Source organism: Theropithecus gelada, chromosome 20, assembly GCF_003255815.1.
Source record: "Theropithecus gelada isolate Dixy chromosome 20, Tgel_1.0, whole genome shotgun sequence".
NCBI lineage: Eukaryota > Metazoa > Chordata > Mammalia > Primates > Cercopithecidae > Theropithecus > Theropithecus gelada.
In genome coordinates, this window is record NC_037688.1 from 72080091 (window position 1) to 72097318 (window position 17228).

Below are 17228 nucleotides of genomic sequence, written 5' to 3' on the forward strand. Positions count from 1 at the left end.
GCTGGCGGGAGATCAGACTGTGAGGCAGTGCCAGCCTCCAGTCCCAAGGCAGATCTGGGAGCAGGCGCTAGGATGCAGAGGGGACACAGAAGGGGACAGGTGGGCCTGGACCCTCCCCCGGAGTGGCTCACACTCTGATTGGGGGACCCAACCTACCCTGCTGTGAACCAGTCTGTCTGAGGTGTGTTAGAGGAGACACAAACCTTTGCTTATGCCAGAGATGTGATTTGTTTCAATTGGGAGGATGGGATGAGGCTTCTTGGAAACAATGGTATTTCAATGTATTGGTCTCATATTTGAAAAATAGGGCTGGGCGTGGTGGCTCAAGCCTGTAATCCCAGCACTGTGGGAGGCCGAGATGGGCGGATCACAAGGTCAGGAGATCGAGACCATCCTGGCTAACATGGTGAAACCCCGTCTCTACTAAAAATACAAAAAACTAACCGGGCGAGGTGGCGGGCGCCTGTAGTCCCAGCTACTCGGGAGGCTGAGGCAGGAGAATGGCGTAAACCCGGGAGGCAGAGCTTGCAGTGAGCTGAGATCCGGCCACTGCACTCCAGCCTGGGCGACAGAGCGAGACTCCGTCTCAAAAAAAAAAAAAAAAAAAAAATAGAGTGTGATCATTGGAATAGCTGGCCTCTGTTGAGCACTTAGTATGTGCTAGGGACTCTTGGAAAGCTGTACATGCAGTATTCCATTTTATTCTTGTCACACACTTACTGTGTGGACACTTTTATCACCTCCACATAAGGACATGGATGCCCAAGGTCTTATAGGTATAGGTCTTATAGGTATAGTGGTGATACCAAGATTTGGCCCCTGGTGGTCTAGTTTCCAATTCAGCACTCCTATTATTCCCAATCTGCCTCTAGTGTGTGCGTGTGTGGATGGAGAATATATTGGAATGTACAACTGTTTGAGTTTTTTGTTTTTGTTTTTTGGAGATAGGGTCTTGCTCTGTTATCTGGGCTGGAGTGCCATGGTGCAATCATAGCTCACTGCAACCTTGAACTCCTGGGCTCAAATAGTCCTCCAGCCTCAGCCTCCCAGGTAACTGGGACTACAGACTTGCGCCACCATGCCTGGCTAACTTTTAAAATTATTTTGTAGAGATAAGGTATGTTGGTATGTTGCCCAGGATAGTCTCGAACTCCTGGGTTCAAGCAATTCTGCCACCTTGGCCTCCCAAAATGTTGGGATTCCAGGTGTGAGCCACTGCACCCAAACTTGAGTGTGATTTGAAGGTGCATTTGGGACCCTTCAGTTGTAAATCATTATCACTTATCACTAGTCTAAAATGGAAAAGGTAGACGGTATTGAACAAATATTGAATGAATTACCCCACGTCACTTGCAGATAGTATTTTTTGTTTCACATCATAGTCTTGTCTGTCTCTTTCCCCAAACCCCCATGGTTTTGATGATGAACTTTAAAGTAGGGATTCACTGGTTGTTTCTTTGAATTATCCTCTTCATTAATTACGTGAACAGGGTAGAAATGGTCATAAATGTTGACTTCCCATGGTCTTGTATCAAGGTAGCAATCACATTCACAAAGCAGATGCCCTTATACGGAAGAGCATGTGCATCTCCAGCAGTGACCCCATGAAGATGTTCCTGGTGGAGCTGATGAATGGCTTCTCTAGGTGGTATAGAGTCTCTGGGAAAATGAAATTGAACTCTTCATGGTCATCAGTTGCTCGGGCATATCCTTCTGAGCGCTGGAGGCCATCATGGCAGGACATCACTGCATCATTTCTAGGCTTCTCAGGGACTGAGCACATGCAGCCTCGCCATTGTGTTCTGCTGAGTCTGGGAAGGGGTGTCAGGACAGCTTGTCCTCAAAGGGCCTTGTCACAGGAGAGGGACACCGTGACCAGCAGAACTGCTCACAGGTCGAGGGCCACTGGGTGACAATAGGGCGGAGAGTGGATGTTTCAGTCATGGGGATGTGACATCGTTTAGTGCCAGTGTCTCAGTTCTGGGTGTGTTTGTGGTTGGCCAAGTGCGTAAGGATGGGTTCCTTCTGGAATAAATGCATAGGCTTTTGAGCCCATTCTTTGTTCATGCTCTCATTCTTTTATTTTCTGTTGTGGAAAGTTTCCAGTACACAGAAGTAGAGAGAATCATATCAAAGGCTCGCACCAGGTGCTGTGGACCACACCTGTAATCCCAGCACTTTGGGAGGCTGAGGCATGATGGCTGCTTGAGCCCAGGAGTTTGAGACCAGTCTGAGCAACATAGCGAGACCTTATCTCTTGAAAAAAACTAAACAATTAGCCAGGTGTGGTGGTGTGTGACTGTAGTCCCCGATACTTGTGAGACTGAGGTGGGAAGCTCATTTGAGCCCCGGAGGTCAAGGCTGTGGCGAGCTGTGATTGCACAACTGCACTCCAGCCTGAGTGACAGAGCAAGACCCTTTCTCAAAAAAAAATAAATAAATAAATGAAAGACTTTCATATACCCAACACAAATGTTGACATTTCACCAATCGTGCCTTGTATTTGACTTTTTCTGATTTTCATTGAATTTTCTGTTGAGGCATAACAGTCAGTAAAGCTCACAGCTTGATGGATTTTGAAGATGAATTTTCATCTATGTTTATATCTGTGCAACCTTCAGATCAAGATGTAGAACATTCTCAGACCTCAGCAGGCTCTTGCCTGCGTCTCCCTGAGATCTGCATTTTCATAAATTGTAGGATACAACAGTGACATTGTATTGGGAAAAATATTTTGACAGATAAAAACTTGTTTTCCTTCTTGCCTTCCTGCCTTCTTTTCTCCCTCCCTTCCTCACCCCTTTCTCCCTCTCCCTCCCCTCCCTCCCTCCTTGCATTCTTGTTTCCTTCCCTTCTTCCTTCTTTATTCACTGATTTAGTTGCTAAGAGGGTAAAGTCTGGATTTGTTTAAAAAAAAAAAAAAAAAACAGACTGGGTGTGGTGGCTCACGCCTGTAATCCCAGCACTTTGTGAGGCTGAGGCAGGTGGATCACTTGAGGTCAGGAGTTTGAGATAAGCCTGGCCAACATGGCAAAACCCCATCTGTACTAAAAATACAAAAATCAACTAGGTGAGGCAGCAGGTGCCTGTAATCCCAGCTACTTGGGAGACTGAGACAGGAGAATCACTTGAACTTGGGGGGCGGAGTTTGCAGTGAGCCCAGATCATGCTGCTACCTGGGCTTCAGCCTGGGCGACAGAGCGGGACTCCATGTCAAAATAATACTACTAATAATGGAAAATACATACAGATCCAGAGTTTACCTTCTTAGTAATTACCTTCTTAATTACTAAGAAGGTAAACTCTGGGTCTGTTTGAATACATACATACATATATATATTATGGAATATATAATACATACATACATACATATATATATTATGGAAAAAGCCAGATTAAGTGCAACTGGCTTAGAGATTGGCTTAGAGATTGTTTCAGATGAACAGTCTCTGTCAATCTGAAAGGCCTGCCTTCCTCCTTCCCTTCCTCTCCCTCTTCCTCTCCCTCACTCCCTTCGTTTGCTTTCTTCCTGCTGAGCACTGACAGGCAACTCTAATGGTTATTGGAGATTCAGAACAAAACTAACCATTGTACTGGCCCGTCTTCCATGTCCACAGTGCCCCGGTGACTAGAGGTTACCTGAAGCGGCTTCTCAGGGTTTCTAACCCATTTTTTTTTTTTTTTTCCTGAGATGAAGTCTCACTCTTGTCCCCCAGGCTGGAGTGTGACAGCGTGATCTCGGCTCACTGCAATCTCCGCCTCCCGGGTTCAAGCGATTCTCCTGCCTCGGTCCCCCGAATAGCTGGGATTACAGGCGCCTGCCACCATGCCCGGCTAATTTTTGTATTTTTAGTAGAGATGGGGTTTCACCATGTTGGCTAGGCAGGTCTACAACTCCTGACCTCAGGTGATCCACCCGCCTCGGCCTCCCAAAGTGCTGGGATTACAGGCGTGAGCCACCGCGCCTGGGGCCTCAGGGTTTCTTAGGAAGGGTGAGCTCCCTGCCCCACAGGTACTCAAGGCCAGGGAAGGGGTATCGTAAGTGCCTGGCTGGAGGCTGACCTAGTTGACTTGAGCTGCCCCCAGGTCCCCAGTCAGAGGAGGTCAAAAGGGCCTGGTGGGTGGTGACACCTGTGTGTTCCCTCGCAGACGCTGCAGGAGATCTTCCAGGCCGAGAACACTATCATGCTGCTGGAAAGGTCCATCATGGCCAAGGAGGGCCCGCTGAAGGTGGCCCAGACGAGGCTGGAGTGCCGGACGTGGCGCCCCAGTGTGGAGCTGTGCAGGGACATCCCTCAGTTCAAGTAAGTGAGGGAGGCCAGAGGAGGCAGGAGAACCCCTGGCAATCCAGGAAGGTGGAAGGGTGGGTCTCAGGAGCTCCCAGGTGCACTGGGTCTGAAAAACGGACCCTCCCTCAATCAGGACATCCAGTGGCACAACTCAATAGAGTGCAGGGTGCGGGTAGAGTTCTGAGATGCAGCTCGGGCTGTACCACTGCGTGGCTTCCTCATCACTGGGAGCCCCACCCTGTGCACTGTGGTCTTCTCACTTGCCTAAACTAGCGGTGGTTTTGTAACTCGGTTGTGCTCTAGAAACCCTCCTGTTTCCCTTGAAAGCCAAGGCAATGAATGGTAGCCTCCCAGGCGGTGGCTTTACCTTCTCTCTCCAGGCTCCCATGAAAGAGGCACCTGGCTCATTCCTCACTCATTTCCCACCTCCTGCTTTGTGAAGTTCTCACCATGAAGCCCTGGAAGAGCCTCATGAGCTCCTGGCTGATGGATTCCACCCATCCTGCTGTGCTAAGGAGGCTGGTGTCTGTTGACGAAGGGCTTTCTCACAGGACGGGGTGAAAAGCTCATTCCAGCCTAGAAAGGAGGTTTGTGGAGGGCGGAGGGCGGGGATTGTGATGGCCAGACCAAGAAGGAACAGGTCATCAGACTTGGGGATTATTTCCCATGAACATGCTGTATGACTTGGGGCAAACCACCTGGCCACTGTGTTCCCCTATGCTAGGGGTATTATCTTAGTTGTCTATTGCTGTGTAATAAATTATCCCAAAAGGTAGTGACTTGAAAGAACCACATTTGTTATCTCAGTTTCTGTGGGTTAGGAATTAGGCTAGGTTCCTTGCTAGGTTCCACATGTCAGGGTCTTCCAGAGGTTGCAATCAAGGTGTCAGCTGGGGCTGTGGTCTTATCTCAAGGCTGGACTGGGGAAGGTTCCACATCCAAGCTCACTCCCATGCTTGTTGGCAGAACTCAGTTCTTTGCTGGCTGTTGGCTGGCAGCCACCCTCACTCACCCATGGGTCTTTCCAGCATGGTGGCTTGCTTCAACAAAGCATGCAAGCCAGAAGGACAATAACAGTACCAGGAGCAAGGACGTCACAGTCTTTTGTAACCTAACCGTGGAAGTGACACCCATCACTCTTTCTGCATGCTCTTCTTTAGAACCAAGTCTCTAGGTTCAGCGCACACTCAAAGGTGTGATACCAGGAGATGGTGATCATTGAGGGTCATCCTTGGAACATCCTCCTATGGGCACTAACAGGGTTTCTGGTGGAGTGGGAGGAGACTGAGTTTGGCCCCATTTCAGCTGCTCATTTGCTCCATAAACCTTATTCTGCATTCACTGTGCCCAGGGCTGTGCTCACCGGGTTTCATAGTAGTACTTCTTTTGACAAGATACTGAGTTGATATCCCCCATGAGAAGAAGATGGAAAGGACCATCCTCAGGCTTCCTTGTGCACATTATTTCAGCCCTGGCCTACAGCAAGGGAAATTCACCCTGATGTCTAACTGCAATCCCTTGAGCTTCTTTTGAGTTCTGTCCCTTTCAGTCTTACTCCTAGGGGAGTTGGGAAGTCTGTTACTCCTACTATTGTCAAATGGGAAGATAAATTGAGGTCCAGAGAGGTTGAAAAAACTGTCGCAGTCACACAACACGAAGCCAGGGCTTCACTGGGCAGGGAGTACAGGTCTTGGTCCAGCGATGGACCCTGCTTCCTCCATCCTGGTGTGGAGACCCCACTGCTAGAAGTGAAAAGATGTCAAGAAGAAAGCTATCAGTTAGGAGAAAGAGGATAGATAATCCAGAAAAAGTGTTGGGTGGTGTCCAAGCGATGATTTTTGCCCAGCCTCAGTTACTGCCTAAGTAACCATTTAGGAAATGGAAAAAGCAGGGTATGTGTTGGTGTGGGGTGGAGGGGCAGGCAACATGATTCAAGGCTTTGAACTTGAGGGCCTGGGGTCCCTCCCACTTTGGGAGGCTGAGGCAGGAGGATCACTTGAGGCCAAGAGTTTGAGACCAGCCTGGACGACATAGCAAGACCCCATCTCTAAAAAAAAAAAAAATACAAAAATTAGCCAGGGATGGTGGCATGTACCTGTAGTCCCAGCTACTCAGGAGGCTGAGGCAGAAGGATTGCTTAGGCCCAGGAGTTGGAGGCTGCAGTGAGTTATGATTGCACCATTGCACTCCACCCTGGGCAACAGAGCAACACCCAGCAGGCCTGCTACTGGCTTGCTAGGTCTTCAGCTCTGGAAGTGGGCTGGATGGGGTCTGGGTCCTGCTGCAGAAGAGTGGGGGCTGGGCTCTGCTGACCTGTCTTCCACCTGCCCCTGCTTCTTCGATGCTCAAGCTGAACCCCAGCACCTCCTGGAGTGGAGGGCTCAGGTGATCCCTTTGCCTCCTCAACAGGACTATTTTTTTTTTTCTTTAAATTGAGTCTCACTCTGTTGCCCAGGCTGGAGTGCAGTGGCACGATCTCGGCTCACTGCAACCTCCACCTCCCAGGTTCAAGACATTCTCATGCCTCAGCCTCCTGAGTAGGTGGGATTACAGGTGCCTGCCACCATGCTCGCCTAATTTTTGTATTTTTAGTACAGACAGGGTTTCACCATGTTGGCCAGACTGGTCTCGAACTCCTAACCTCAAGTGATCCAGCCACCTCCACCTCCCAGAGTGCTGGGATTACAGGCGTGAGCCACAGTGCCCGGCCCCCACAGGGGACTTCTACAGAACAGGGCTTCTGGGGGAGTTGCCTGGAGGACCTACCGCTTTGGGGCAAGCTCTCTGCCTTTCCGTTTCCTGTTCAACAGTCGTACCACTGAGGAGGACAGACAGAGAGCAAGAAGGTAGAGCATGTTTGGTTCAGGAGTCGGGCCGTGTGTGTGTGTGTGTCTCTGTGTGTCTGTATGTTTGTACATGTTGTGTTTTGGTTTGTATGCATGGCTGTCTTGGGAACTGAGCAGATGATAGGATTCAGGCTGTCTCCCTTCTCCAGTGGCTACATTGTCCCATCTACGCATGATCTTCCTTGTCCCCATCCCCTCCATTCCTGCCTTTGGGCCGTCTTTTTCCTTTTCCTCCTGCAAGTGGTCTCTCTTCTCCTGACCTACTCCAATCACTGGGGTCCCATCCATGCCTATCCCCCAGAAAGAAAGTCCATTTAAAATTGAACTTTAAAGGCTAGGTGTGGTGGTTCAGACCTGTAACCCCAGTACTTTGGGAGGCTGAGGTGGGAGGATTGCATGAGGCCAGCAGTTCGAGACCAGCCTGGACAACATAGCAAGACCCCACCCATCTCTACAAAAAATACAAAAATTAGCCAGGCGTGGTGGCGTGCCTATAGTTCAAGCTACTCAGGAGGCTGAAGCAGGAGGATTGCTTAAGCACAGAAGTGGAAGCTGCAGTGAGCTATAATCGTGCCACTGTACTGCATCCTGGGCAACAGAGCAACACCCTGTCAAAACAACAACAACAACAACATCTGATTTTAATTAAAATTAAATAAAGTTAAAAAATTCAATTCCTTATTCACACTAATCGCATTTCAAGAGCTCAGTATCCACATGTGGCTAGGGTCCACCATATCAGACAATGTAGCACAGAACATCTCCCTTGCTCTAGAAAGTTCTATTGGACAGTGCTGGTGGAAGTTTCCAGGCTGCTGCTGTCACTTGTCTTCGCTTCTCTCTAGCCCAGGCTCTCCATGGGGAAGTTCACCCAGCTTCATGTTCTCTGGTCCTGAGCACGGTTTCATTGTCTCTTCTCCACAGAGGTGGGACCCCCAGCGCAGTCCCACAGCCAAGCCACCGTCACAGCTCAGCTTGCTGCCTTCATTTCCCAGGGCTGCTATCACAAATTACTACAAACTGGGTGGCTACAGAGAACAGAAGTTTATTCCCTCACAGCTTTGGGGGCCCGAAGTTCCAAATCAAGGTTGCTCTTCCTGGAGGCTCTGAGAGAGGCTCTGTCCCCTGCCACTCTCCCGGTTCCGGGGGACTGTCAGCAATCTTTGGCGTCCCTCAGCTTGTACCCGCATCGCTGCCATCTCTGCCTCCGTCTCCACATGGCCTTCTCCCCTGCATGTCTCCGTGTCTCAAACCTCCCTCTCCTTTCTCTTACGAGGAGATCAGTGATTGGATTTCAGTGTCACCCTAAATCCAGGATGATCTCATCTTAAGATCCTTAACTTCATTACGCCTGCGAAGACCCTATTTCCTAATAACATCACACGCCCACCAAGGCTTAGGACTTGAACATATCTTTCTGGGGAACACCATCCAATCCGCTCCGTGTGGATTCACAATAACCTCCTAACCTTTCTCCTGCCTCTACTCTTGCCCCTTCCAATCTCATCTTACACAGCCACCTAGAGGTTATCCTGAAACTCCAATCAGCATGTCATTCCCTGTTTCAACCCCCCCGCCCCCACCCCATGGCTTCCCACAGCGCTGAGAACAAACCCAAGCCCTTAATTTTGCATGTGCTTTTCTCTCTTTTTTTTTTTTTTTGAAATGGAATCTTGCTCTATTGCCCAGGCTGGAGTGTAGTAGCATGATCTCAGCCCACTGCAACCTCTGCCTCCCGAGTTCAAGTGATTCTCCTGCCTCGGCCTCCTGAGTAGCTGGGATTACAGGCACATGCCACCACACCTGGCTAATTTTTGTATTTTTTTTTTAAGTAAGGACCAGGTTTCACCATGTTGGCCAGGGTGGTCTCAACTTCTTGACCTCAAGTGATCTGCCCGCTTCAGCCTCCCAAAGTGTTGGGATTACAGGCTGCAACCTCTGCCCCCTGGGTCAGCCTCCCAAGTAGCTGGGATTACAGGTGTGCACCACGACACCTGACTAATTTTTTGTGTTGTCAGTAGAGACGGCGTTTTGCCACCATGTTGGCCAGGCTGGTCTCGAACCCCTGACCTCAAGTGATCTGCCCGTCTCAGCCTCCTAAAGTGCTGAGATTACAAGTGTGAGTCACCACGCCCAGCCAAAATTTAAATTTTAAATTAAAGTAATACAATTAAAAATTCAGTTTCTCAGTTCATTAGCCCTGTGGGGCTGGTGGGTACCATACTGGATGGTGCAGATATAGACCTTCCCATCTTCACAGAAAGTTCTACTCCACAGCACTGCTGAAGCCCACTTTCCCTCTTGGCCTTCACATGTCCAGCTCAATCTCATCTTCTTCTCTGGTCAAAGTCATCTCATGGGAGGCTGAGGGAGGAGGATCACTTGAGCCCAGGAGTTTGAGACCAACCTGGAGGCAAAAAAAAGAAATCCCATCTCTATAAAACCTTTTTTTTTTAATTAACCAGGTGTGGTGGTGCATGCCTGTAGCCTCAGCTATTTGGGAGGCTGAGACAGGAGGATCTCTTGAACCCAGAGGTTTGAGGCTACAGTAAGCTATGGTGGCACCACTGCACTCCAGCCTGGGTGACAAGGGAGACTTTGTCTAAAAAATTAAAATTAAAATTAAAATCAGCTGGGTGTGGTGGCTCATGCCTGTAATCTCAGCATTTTGGGAGGCCAAGTCGGGCAGACTGCTTGAGCCCGGGAGTTTGAGACCAGCCTGGGCAACATGGTGAAACCTTGTCTCTACAAAAAATGTAAAATTAGTCAAGTGCGGTTTTGCACACCTGTAGACCCAGCTACTTGAGAGGCTGAGGCTGGAGGAACGCTTAAGCCAAGGAAGTGGAGGCTGCAGTGAGCTATGACTGTGCCACTGCACTCTGGCCTACACAGAGTGAGACTCTGTCTCAAAAAGAAAAAAGAAAAAAAAGTCCTCTCCTTGGAAAGTTCTAGAAAAGCAAAGCCTCAGAAGGAGGGGGGTGGGGAAGTAGTACGGGGCAGCTCAGCCCCAGCTGATCCTGCAAGGGGCTCCAGACGGTGAAGTGCATCATGGAGATGTCTGCACCAGAGGCCCTTTGTACCTGAGTCAGCCAGTCATTGCCTGTGGCCACTGGCAGGGACTCTCCTCCCAGGTGAGATAGCTCTGACTGGCTGAGCAACATAATTCTCTGGAGAAGTACAGACCTGTGGGCCGCTAGTATAGCAGCTGGGGATGGTGCACTGGTCAGTAACAAAGACTGAGTGAGGCTCTTACCTAGACGAGGCTGGCCCTGTTATCCTGTTTAGGAAAAAAATTATAGGGCCGGGAGCGGTGGCTCCTGCCTGTAATCCCAGCATGTTGGGAGGCTGAGACTGGCGGATTGCCTGAGCTCAGGAGTTCGAGACCAGCCTGGGCAACACGGTGAAACCCTGCCTCTACTAAAACCCAAAAAAATTAGCTGAGTGTGGTAGCGGGCTTCTGTAATCCCAGCTATTTGGGAGGCTGAGGCAAGAGAATTGCTTGAACCCGGGAGGTGGAGGTTGCCGTGAGCTGAGATTGCACCACTGTACTCCAGCCTGGATGACAGGGTGAGACCCCGTCTCAAAAAAAAAAAAAAAAAAAACAGAAAAAATTGTGATAAAGTACGCATAACATAAATTTTATCATCAGTGACATTTGGTACATTCACAGTGTTTGTGCAACCCTCACTACTCTCTAGTTCTATGACATTTTCATCAACCCAAAAGGAAACCCCGTACCCATTAAAGAATCTTCTACATTCTCCTCACCGCCTGACCTTTGGAAGTCACCAGTTAACTTTCTGTCTGTGTGGCTTTGCCTATTCTGGACGTTTCCTATGAATGCAGTCATGCAATATTTGTCCTTTCGTGTGTGACTTCCTTTGTTTAGCATCATGTTTTTCAATATTCATCCATGTTGTCACAGGTATTAGTATTTCATCACTTTTTTTTTTTCTTTTTTTTGGGACGGAGTTTCGCTCCGTCGGAGTGCAATGGTGTGATCTCAGCTCACTGCAACCTCCGCCTCCCGGGTTCAAGAGCTTCCCGCGCCTCAGCCTCTCAAGTGGCTGGGATTACAGGCACGCGCCATCATGCCCGGCTAATTTTTTGTATTTTCAGTGGAGATGGGGTTTCCCCATGTTGGCCAGGCTGGTCCTGAACTCTTGACCTCAAGTGATCCACCTGCCTCGGCTTCCCAAAGTGCTGGAATTACAGACGTGAGCCACCACACCCAGCTGTATTTCATTCCTTTTTATTATAGCTGAATAATCTCCCATTTTGTGGCTTGATTACATTGTGCTTATCTACTCATCCATCCATCCATGGACATTTGAGCTGCTTGCACCTTTTGGCTATCGTGAATAGGGCTGCTGTGAACATTCATGTACACGTTTTGGTTTGAACACCTGTTTTCCGTTCTTTTGGGTATATACCCAAAAGCAGGACTGCTGGACTGTATGGTAAGTCTATGTCTAACTTACCAAGGAATCTCCAGATTGGTCTCCTGTTCCGTTTTACCATCCTGTTTTATTTCTTCCTTTGTGTACATTACCCTTGACAGTTCTCTTGTGTATTTACTCGTCTACCTATTCTGCCTCTGCCTTCCCAGGGAGGGCTGATGAGCCTTGCCTGTCTTGCTTGCTGCTGTCAGGCACAGTTCCCAGTGCACAGTGAGTACATCTACCTTGAACCTAATAACCTGTGCCAGGCTGGGCACCATGGCTCATGCTTGTAATCCCAGCACTTTGGGAGGCCAAGGCAGGTGGGTCACTTGAGGTCAGGAGTTCTTGGCCAGCCTGACCAACATGGTGAAACCCTGCCTCTACTAAAAAAATATATATATATATATACAAAAATTAGCTGAGCGTTGTGGTGCGTGACTGTAATCCCAGCTACTCGGGAGGCTGAAGCAGAATTGCTTGAACCTGGGAGGTGGAGCTTGCAGTGAACCGAGATCATGCCACTGCACTCCAGCCTGGGCGACAGAGTGAGACTCTGTCTCAAAAAATAAACATAAAAATAAATGAATAACCTGTGCCTTCTCCTCTTCCCTCACCCCAGGCTGGTTAACGAGGTGTTCACCATCGACGACACCCTGCAGACCCTGAAGCTGCGGCTGCGGGAGACGCAGGACATGCTGCAGCTGCTGGTCATGACCAAGTGCCGGCTAGAGCACGAGCTCGCCATCAAGGCCAACACCCTCTGTATCGACAAGGAGAAGTGCATGGGCATGCGTAAGACCTTCCCCTGCACCCCGCGCCTGGTGGGCCACACCTGAGCACCGCCCTGGCGCCTCGTTCCACGCTGGCATAAAATTGGAAAAGGCTGAGAAACAAAGTAAAACAGTTATTTTGTTTGGAAGGGGCCGAATTTCTCTTTTTCGTACCTATTTGTTATCTGCATTTTTCTCTCTCTCTCTCACTCTCTCTCTCTGTTACCTGTTTGTCACCTTAGGAGCACAGTGTAGACCATGGTGTTTTAAGATTAGACTTGATAGCTCAAAATCTAGAGCCCAGCACTGTCACTTAGGACCTGTGTGGCCTGGAACAAGTTTCTCACCTGTGGTCCTCATCTATGGAATGAGGATAGTCCGAGGTGCAGGGGATTGCCAGCAGTGTGGGGCAGAGAGAGAGAGAAAAAAAAAAAAACCACAAAAATAACCAGGATTTGGAATCAGAAGTTCTGGGTATGAATCCCAGCCTTGGTAGATGGAGTGTTTGTTTATGTATTTATTTATTTGACATGGAGTTTCACTCTGTCACCCAGGCTGGAGTGCAATGGTGCAATCTCGGCTCACTGCAACCTCCACCTCCTGGGTTCAAGCAGTTCCCCTGCCTCGCTAGCTGGGATGACAGGCACCCACCACTACGCCTGGCTAATTTTTGTATTTTTAGTAGAGAGATAGGTTTTCACCATGTTGACCAGGCTGGTCTCAAACTCCTGACCTCAGGTGATCCACACGTCTCAGCCTCCCAAAGTGTTGGGACTACAGGCGTGAGCCACCACGTCTGGCCGATGGAGTATTTTAGAAATAGCTATGGGAGGCCAGGTGTGGTGGCTTACACCTGTAATTCCAGCACTTTGGGAGGCCGAGGTGGGTGGATCACTTGAGGCCAGGAGTTCCAGACAAGCCTGGCCAACGTGGGGAAACCACATCTCTACTAAAAATACAAAGATTTGCCAGGTGTGTTGGTGGAAACCTGTAATCCCAGCTACTGGGGAGGCTAAGGTGGGAGAATCGCTTGAACCTGGGAGACGGAGGTTTCAGTGAGCCAAGATTATGCCACTGCACTCCTCAAAAAGTAGTTAAACATAAAACTGCCCTATGACCCAGCAATTTCACTCCTAGGTGTTTACCCAAGAGAAGTAAAAACGATCCTCAAATACTCGTGCACGAATGTTCACAGCTGCACTGATCACATTAGTCAAAGGGTGGAATGACCCAAATGTCTATCCATGGATGGATGGGAAAACAAAGTGTGCCGAATCCATACGAAGGAGTCTGATTTAGCCATAAAATGGAATGAAGCACTCACTGATCCACGGTGCAACGTGGATGAACCTTGAAAACAGGATGCTAAGTGAAAAAAGCTAGACAGAAATCCCACATAGTGTATGATTCTATTTATATGAAATGTCCAGAATAGGCAAATCCATAGAAATAGATATGGTTGCTGGGAGAGGGGAACAGGGAGTGACTGCTTAGTGGATGCAGAGTTTTACTTTGGAGTGATGAAAATGTTTTGGAACTAGAGAGAGGTGGTTGCATGACATTGTGAATACACTAAATGCCATAGAATTGTTTGTTTATTTTTGAGTTGGAGTTTCTCTCTGTCACCCAGGCTGGAGTGCAATGCTGCAATCTTGGCTCACTGCAAACCTCCGCCTCCCGGGTTCAAGCGATTCTCCTGCCTCAGCCTCCCAAGTAGCTGGGACTACAGGCGCCCACCACCATGCCCAGCTAATTTTTTGTAATTTTAGTAGAGACGGGGTTTCACTGTGTTAGTCAGGATGGTCTCGATCTCCTGACCTCAAGATCCGCCTGCCTCGGCCTCCCAAAGTGCTGGGATTACAGGCATGAGCCACCGCACCCAGCCAGGCCTCAGTTTCTTAATATATCTCTTCCACAGGGGATTTCACTCCTTCCCCTCTTATTTATTTATTTTATTTTTTTCTTTTCTTTTGAGTTGGAGTTTCGCTCTTGTCACCCAGGCTGGAGTGCAATGGCATAATCTGGGCTCGCTGCAACATCTGCCTCCCTGGGTTCAAGCGATTCTTCTGCCTCAGCTTCCCAAGTAGCTGGAACTACAGATGCACACCACTGTGCCCAGCTAATTTTTTGTATTTTTAGCAGAGATGGGATTTCACCATGTTGGCCTGGCTGGTCTCCAACTCCTGACCTCAGGCGATCCACCCACCTCGGCCTTGTAAAGTGCTGGGATTACAGGCATGAGCCCAGTGTACCTTCCCTTCCTTTTAATCCCATTCATCCCCCCACTGACTCCCAAATTTCTGGCTTCTAAATCCAGGCTCCTGAACTCAGCTCCTGACGACATTTCTAGCTTTACCTGCCCAGTTCCAGGCCACCCTCTGTTCTTCCCCAGCCGATCCCCAACCTTAGAGTCATCCTTGATCCCTGTCTTTCTCCCACACCCCACATTTAATTCATCAGCAAGTCACGTGCATACTACCTTCCGAATCTTTCCTGAACTTGGCCACTGCTCGCCTTCTCTTCTGTTACCATCTGAGATAAGCACCTATTATGTCTCACCTGGGCAACAGGTACAGTGGGGAAGGAAGATGAGTCAACTTGGACTGTGGCCCCCCTGGCCCTTATAGGTGCTACAAGGAGACACAGGGACTATACACCACCAGATGCAGCTACATTTAGGCAGACGGGGGCCAGTGATCTTTCAGGAAAAACCAACCTTGAAGTCAGGCGCTTGAGTTGGCAAGGTTCCTGCACTTCAGTGAGCCTCAGTCGCCTTGTTTGTATAATGGGTCCCCCAGCACGAGGATGTCTAGGAAAACCTCAGCATTATTGGGACAGAATCCTTGAGCCCATGTGAGCACCAAAACATGGGTAGAAAAAAAAAATAGATCTCCAACACTTTTTAAGCTATGATTGAAATGTTCGTGGATGCCATTGGGTTCAACCAATATATTATTGAATTGATACTGGCCTTCTATTATTGTAGATTTTCTTTGACAAATCCTGAAAATATAAAGAAGGAGGCCACCTAATCTCATGTGGAGAAGGGGTTCTCCTTCTCTGTCATTATTTAAAAGAGGTGGTGGGATGACACCATGGTCAAGAGCAAGACCCTCCCTCCCTCCCTCCCTCCCTCCCTCCCTCCCTCCCTTCCTTCCTTCCTTCCTCAGGGTTTTGCCATGTTGCCTAAGCTGGTCTTGAACTCCTGGCCTCAAGTGATCCTCCTGCCTCAGTCTCCCAAAGCACTGGGATGTCAGGTGCTAGCCAGTGATCCTGGCATGAGCAGAACTTTCACACTAGATCTAATTTGACTCCACTCCCCACTAGCTGTGTTGCCTTGGGAAAGTCACTGAGTCACTGAACCTCAGTTTCCCTATCTGTCAAAGGGGGCCAATATTCATTTCCCCCATTCATGGGTGACTGTGAGGACTAAGTTAGGATGATAGGACTAATACCTCCATATCTGAGGGGTATTCAGTAATATTTTAAGAATAATAGCTCATATTTACTGAGGATTTGCTCTGTGCCAGGCAATTCTAAAAGTACCATCTCATTTTAATCATCACCAGCCCTGAAGCATGGAAATGGAAATTAAGGCACAGAGAGGTTAAGAAACTTAGCCATAGTCACAGCATCTCCTTATCTATATAATGGTCCCCCTAAGTGAGGATTTGCAAATAATAAATGACTGAGACAGTTATGTCCAGTTATGAGAATCCTGGGTCTGAACTACTACGGACCATAGCTTCCCAAAATAAAGAAAAAACTATTGTTTAGGGTGGACCCACAGACCAAAAAGGGTCAGGCAAAGGCCGGCCCCACAGCGGCATCTAAAGGAGCAGAGGACCTCACAGCTTTGCTCTCAGAGGGGCCGACTTGATTAAACATTTCTTCATTCTCTGGAGAAGAGAGTAATGATAACAATAACAATTGGAGGCCAAGGTGGGAGGATTGCTTGAGGCCAGGACTTCGAGGCCAGCCTGGGCAACACAGCAAGACCCCATCTCTAAAAAAAAAAAAATTCGCTGGGCACAGTGGTGCGCACCTGTGGTCCCAGTTAGTTGGGAGGCTGAGGCAGGAGAATCACTTGAGTCCAGGAGTTTAAGGCTGCAGTGAGCTATGATGGTGCTACTGCACTCCAGCCTGAGTGACTGAGCAAGACCCTGTCTCTAAAAAACAAAAACAAAAACAAAAAACTGGCACTAACAGCTTGAATGCTTGGGACATGCCAAGTGCTCTATCTCAGATAATCCCCACGCTCATCCCCACTTTACAGATAAGGAAACTGAGGCACAGAGAGTCTAGGTCCCTTGCCCACAGTTACACAGCTAGGATGGGTTGGCCCTGGCCTTCAGTGCTTATGCACCCACCCAGGTGGCCCCCCGCTGGCGCTTTTGCCCCCACTGCTCTACTCCCAGCCAGTGTCAGTGACAAGGCACTGCCTGGGAGGGAGGCGGCTGCATTTTTTGCCTGGTCCAGAAATGTCAGTGTGTCACTATCACACAAAGTCCTGGCTGTTCGCGCCTGTGATTTCCAAGGCACTCTAAACAAGTGTCCCTGCTCCCAGGGTGAGGGGTGGGAGGAGGAGCAGGAATGGGAGACAGGTTTAAAGCACACAATTAAAATTCCTAAGCTGCGATATGGAGTCTTATTCCACATGCAGAGCATTCTTGGTCTGCGTATGGCACAGGGGGCTGGGCTGGAAGCCTCTTGCCACACCTTCTCCCATCCCATGTGACCCCAGACATGCTCCCCGGTGGAATTCTCTGTGTCCCCCGAGACAGCCGGCCCCTCCCTCCGCCCCCCACCCAGCAGGGCTGCTTGGGATTCCTGGCGCTCCTCCGGGGGCAGGCACGGGTGTGGGCACCCATGGGCCGCAGA

General features: G+C 49.2%; 1 protein-coding gene across 1 annotated transcript in view; it reads left to right on the forward strand.

Moving 5' to 3' along the window:
* Positions 1-12493, forward strand: part of TEKT5 (tektin 5) — a 67513-nt gene extending 55020 nt beyond the window's left edge. The window contains exons 6-7 of the mRNA XM_025370924.1: positions 4150-4304; positions 12197-12493. Coding sequence (XP_025226709.1) covers positions 4150-4304; positions 12197-12413 — 372 coding nt within the window. The 3' untranslated portion in view covers positions 12414-12493. The remainder of the gene's footprint in view (positions 1-4149; positions 4305-12196) is intronic.
* Positions 12494-17228: the final 4735 nt, after the last annotated feature.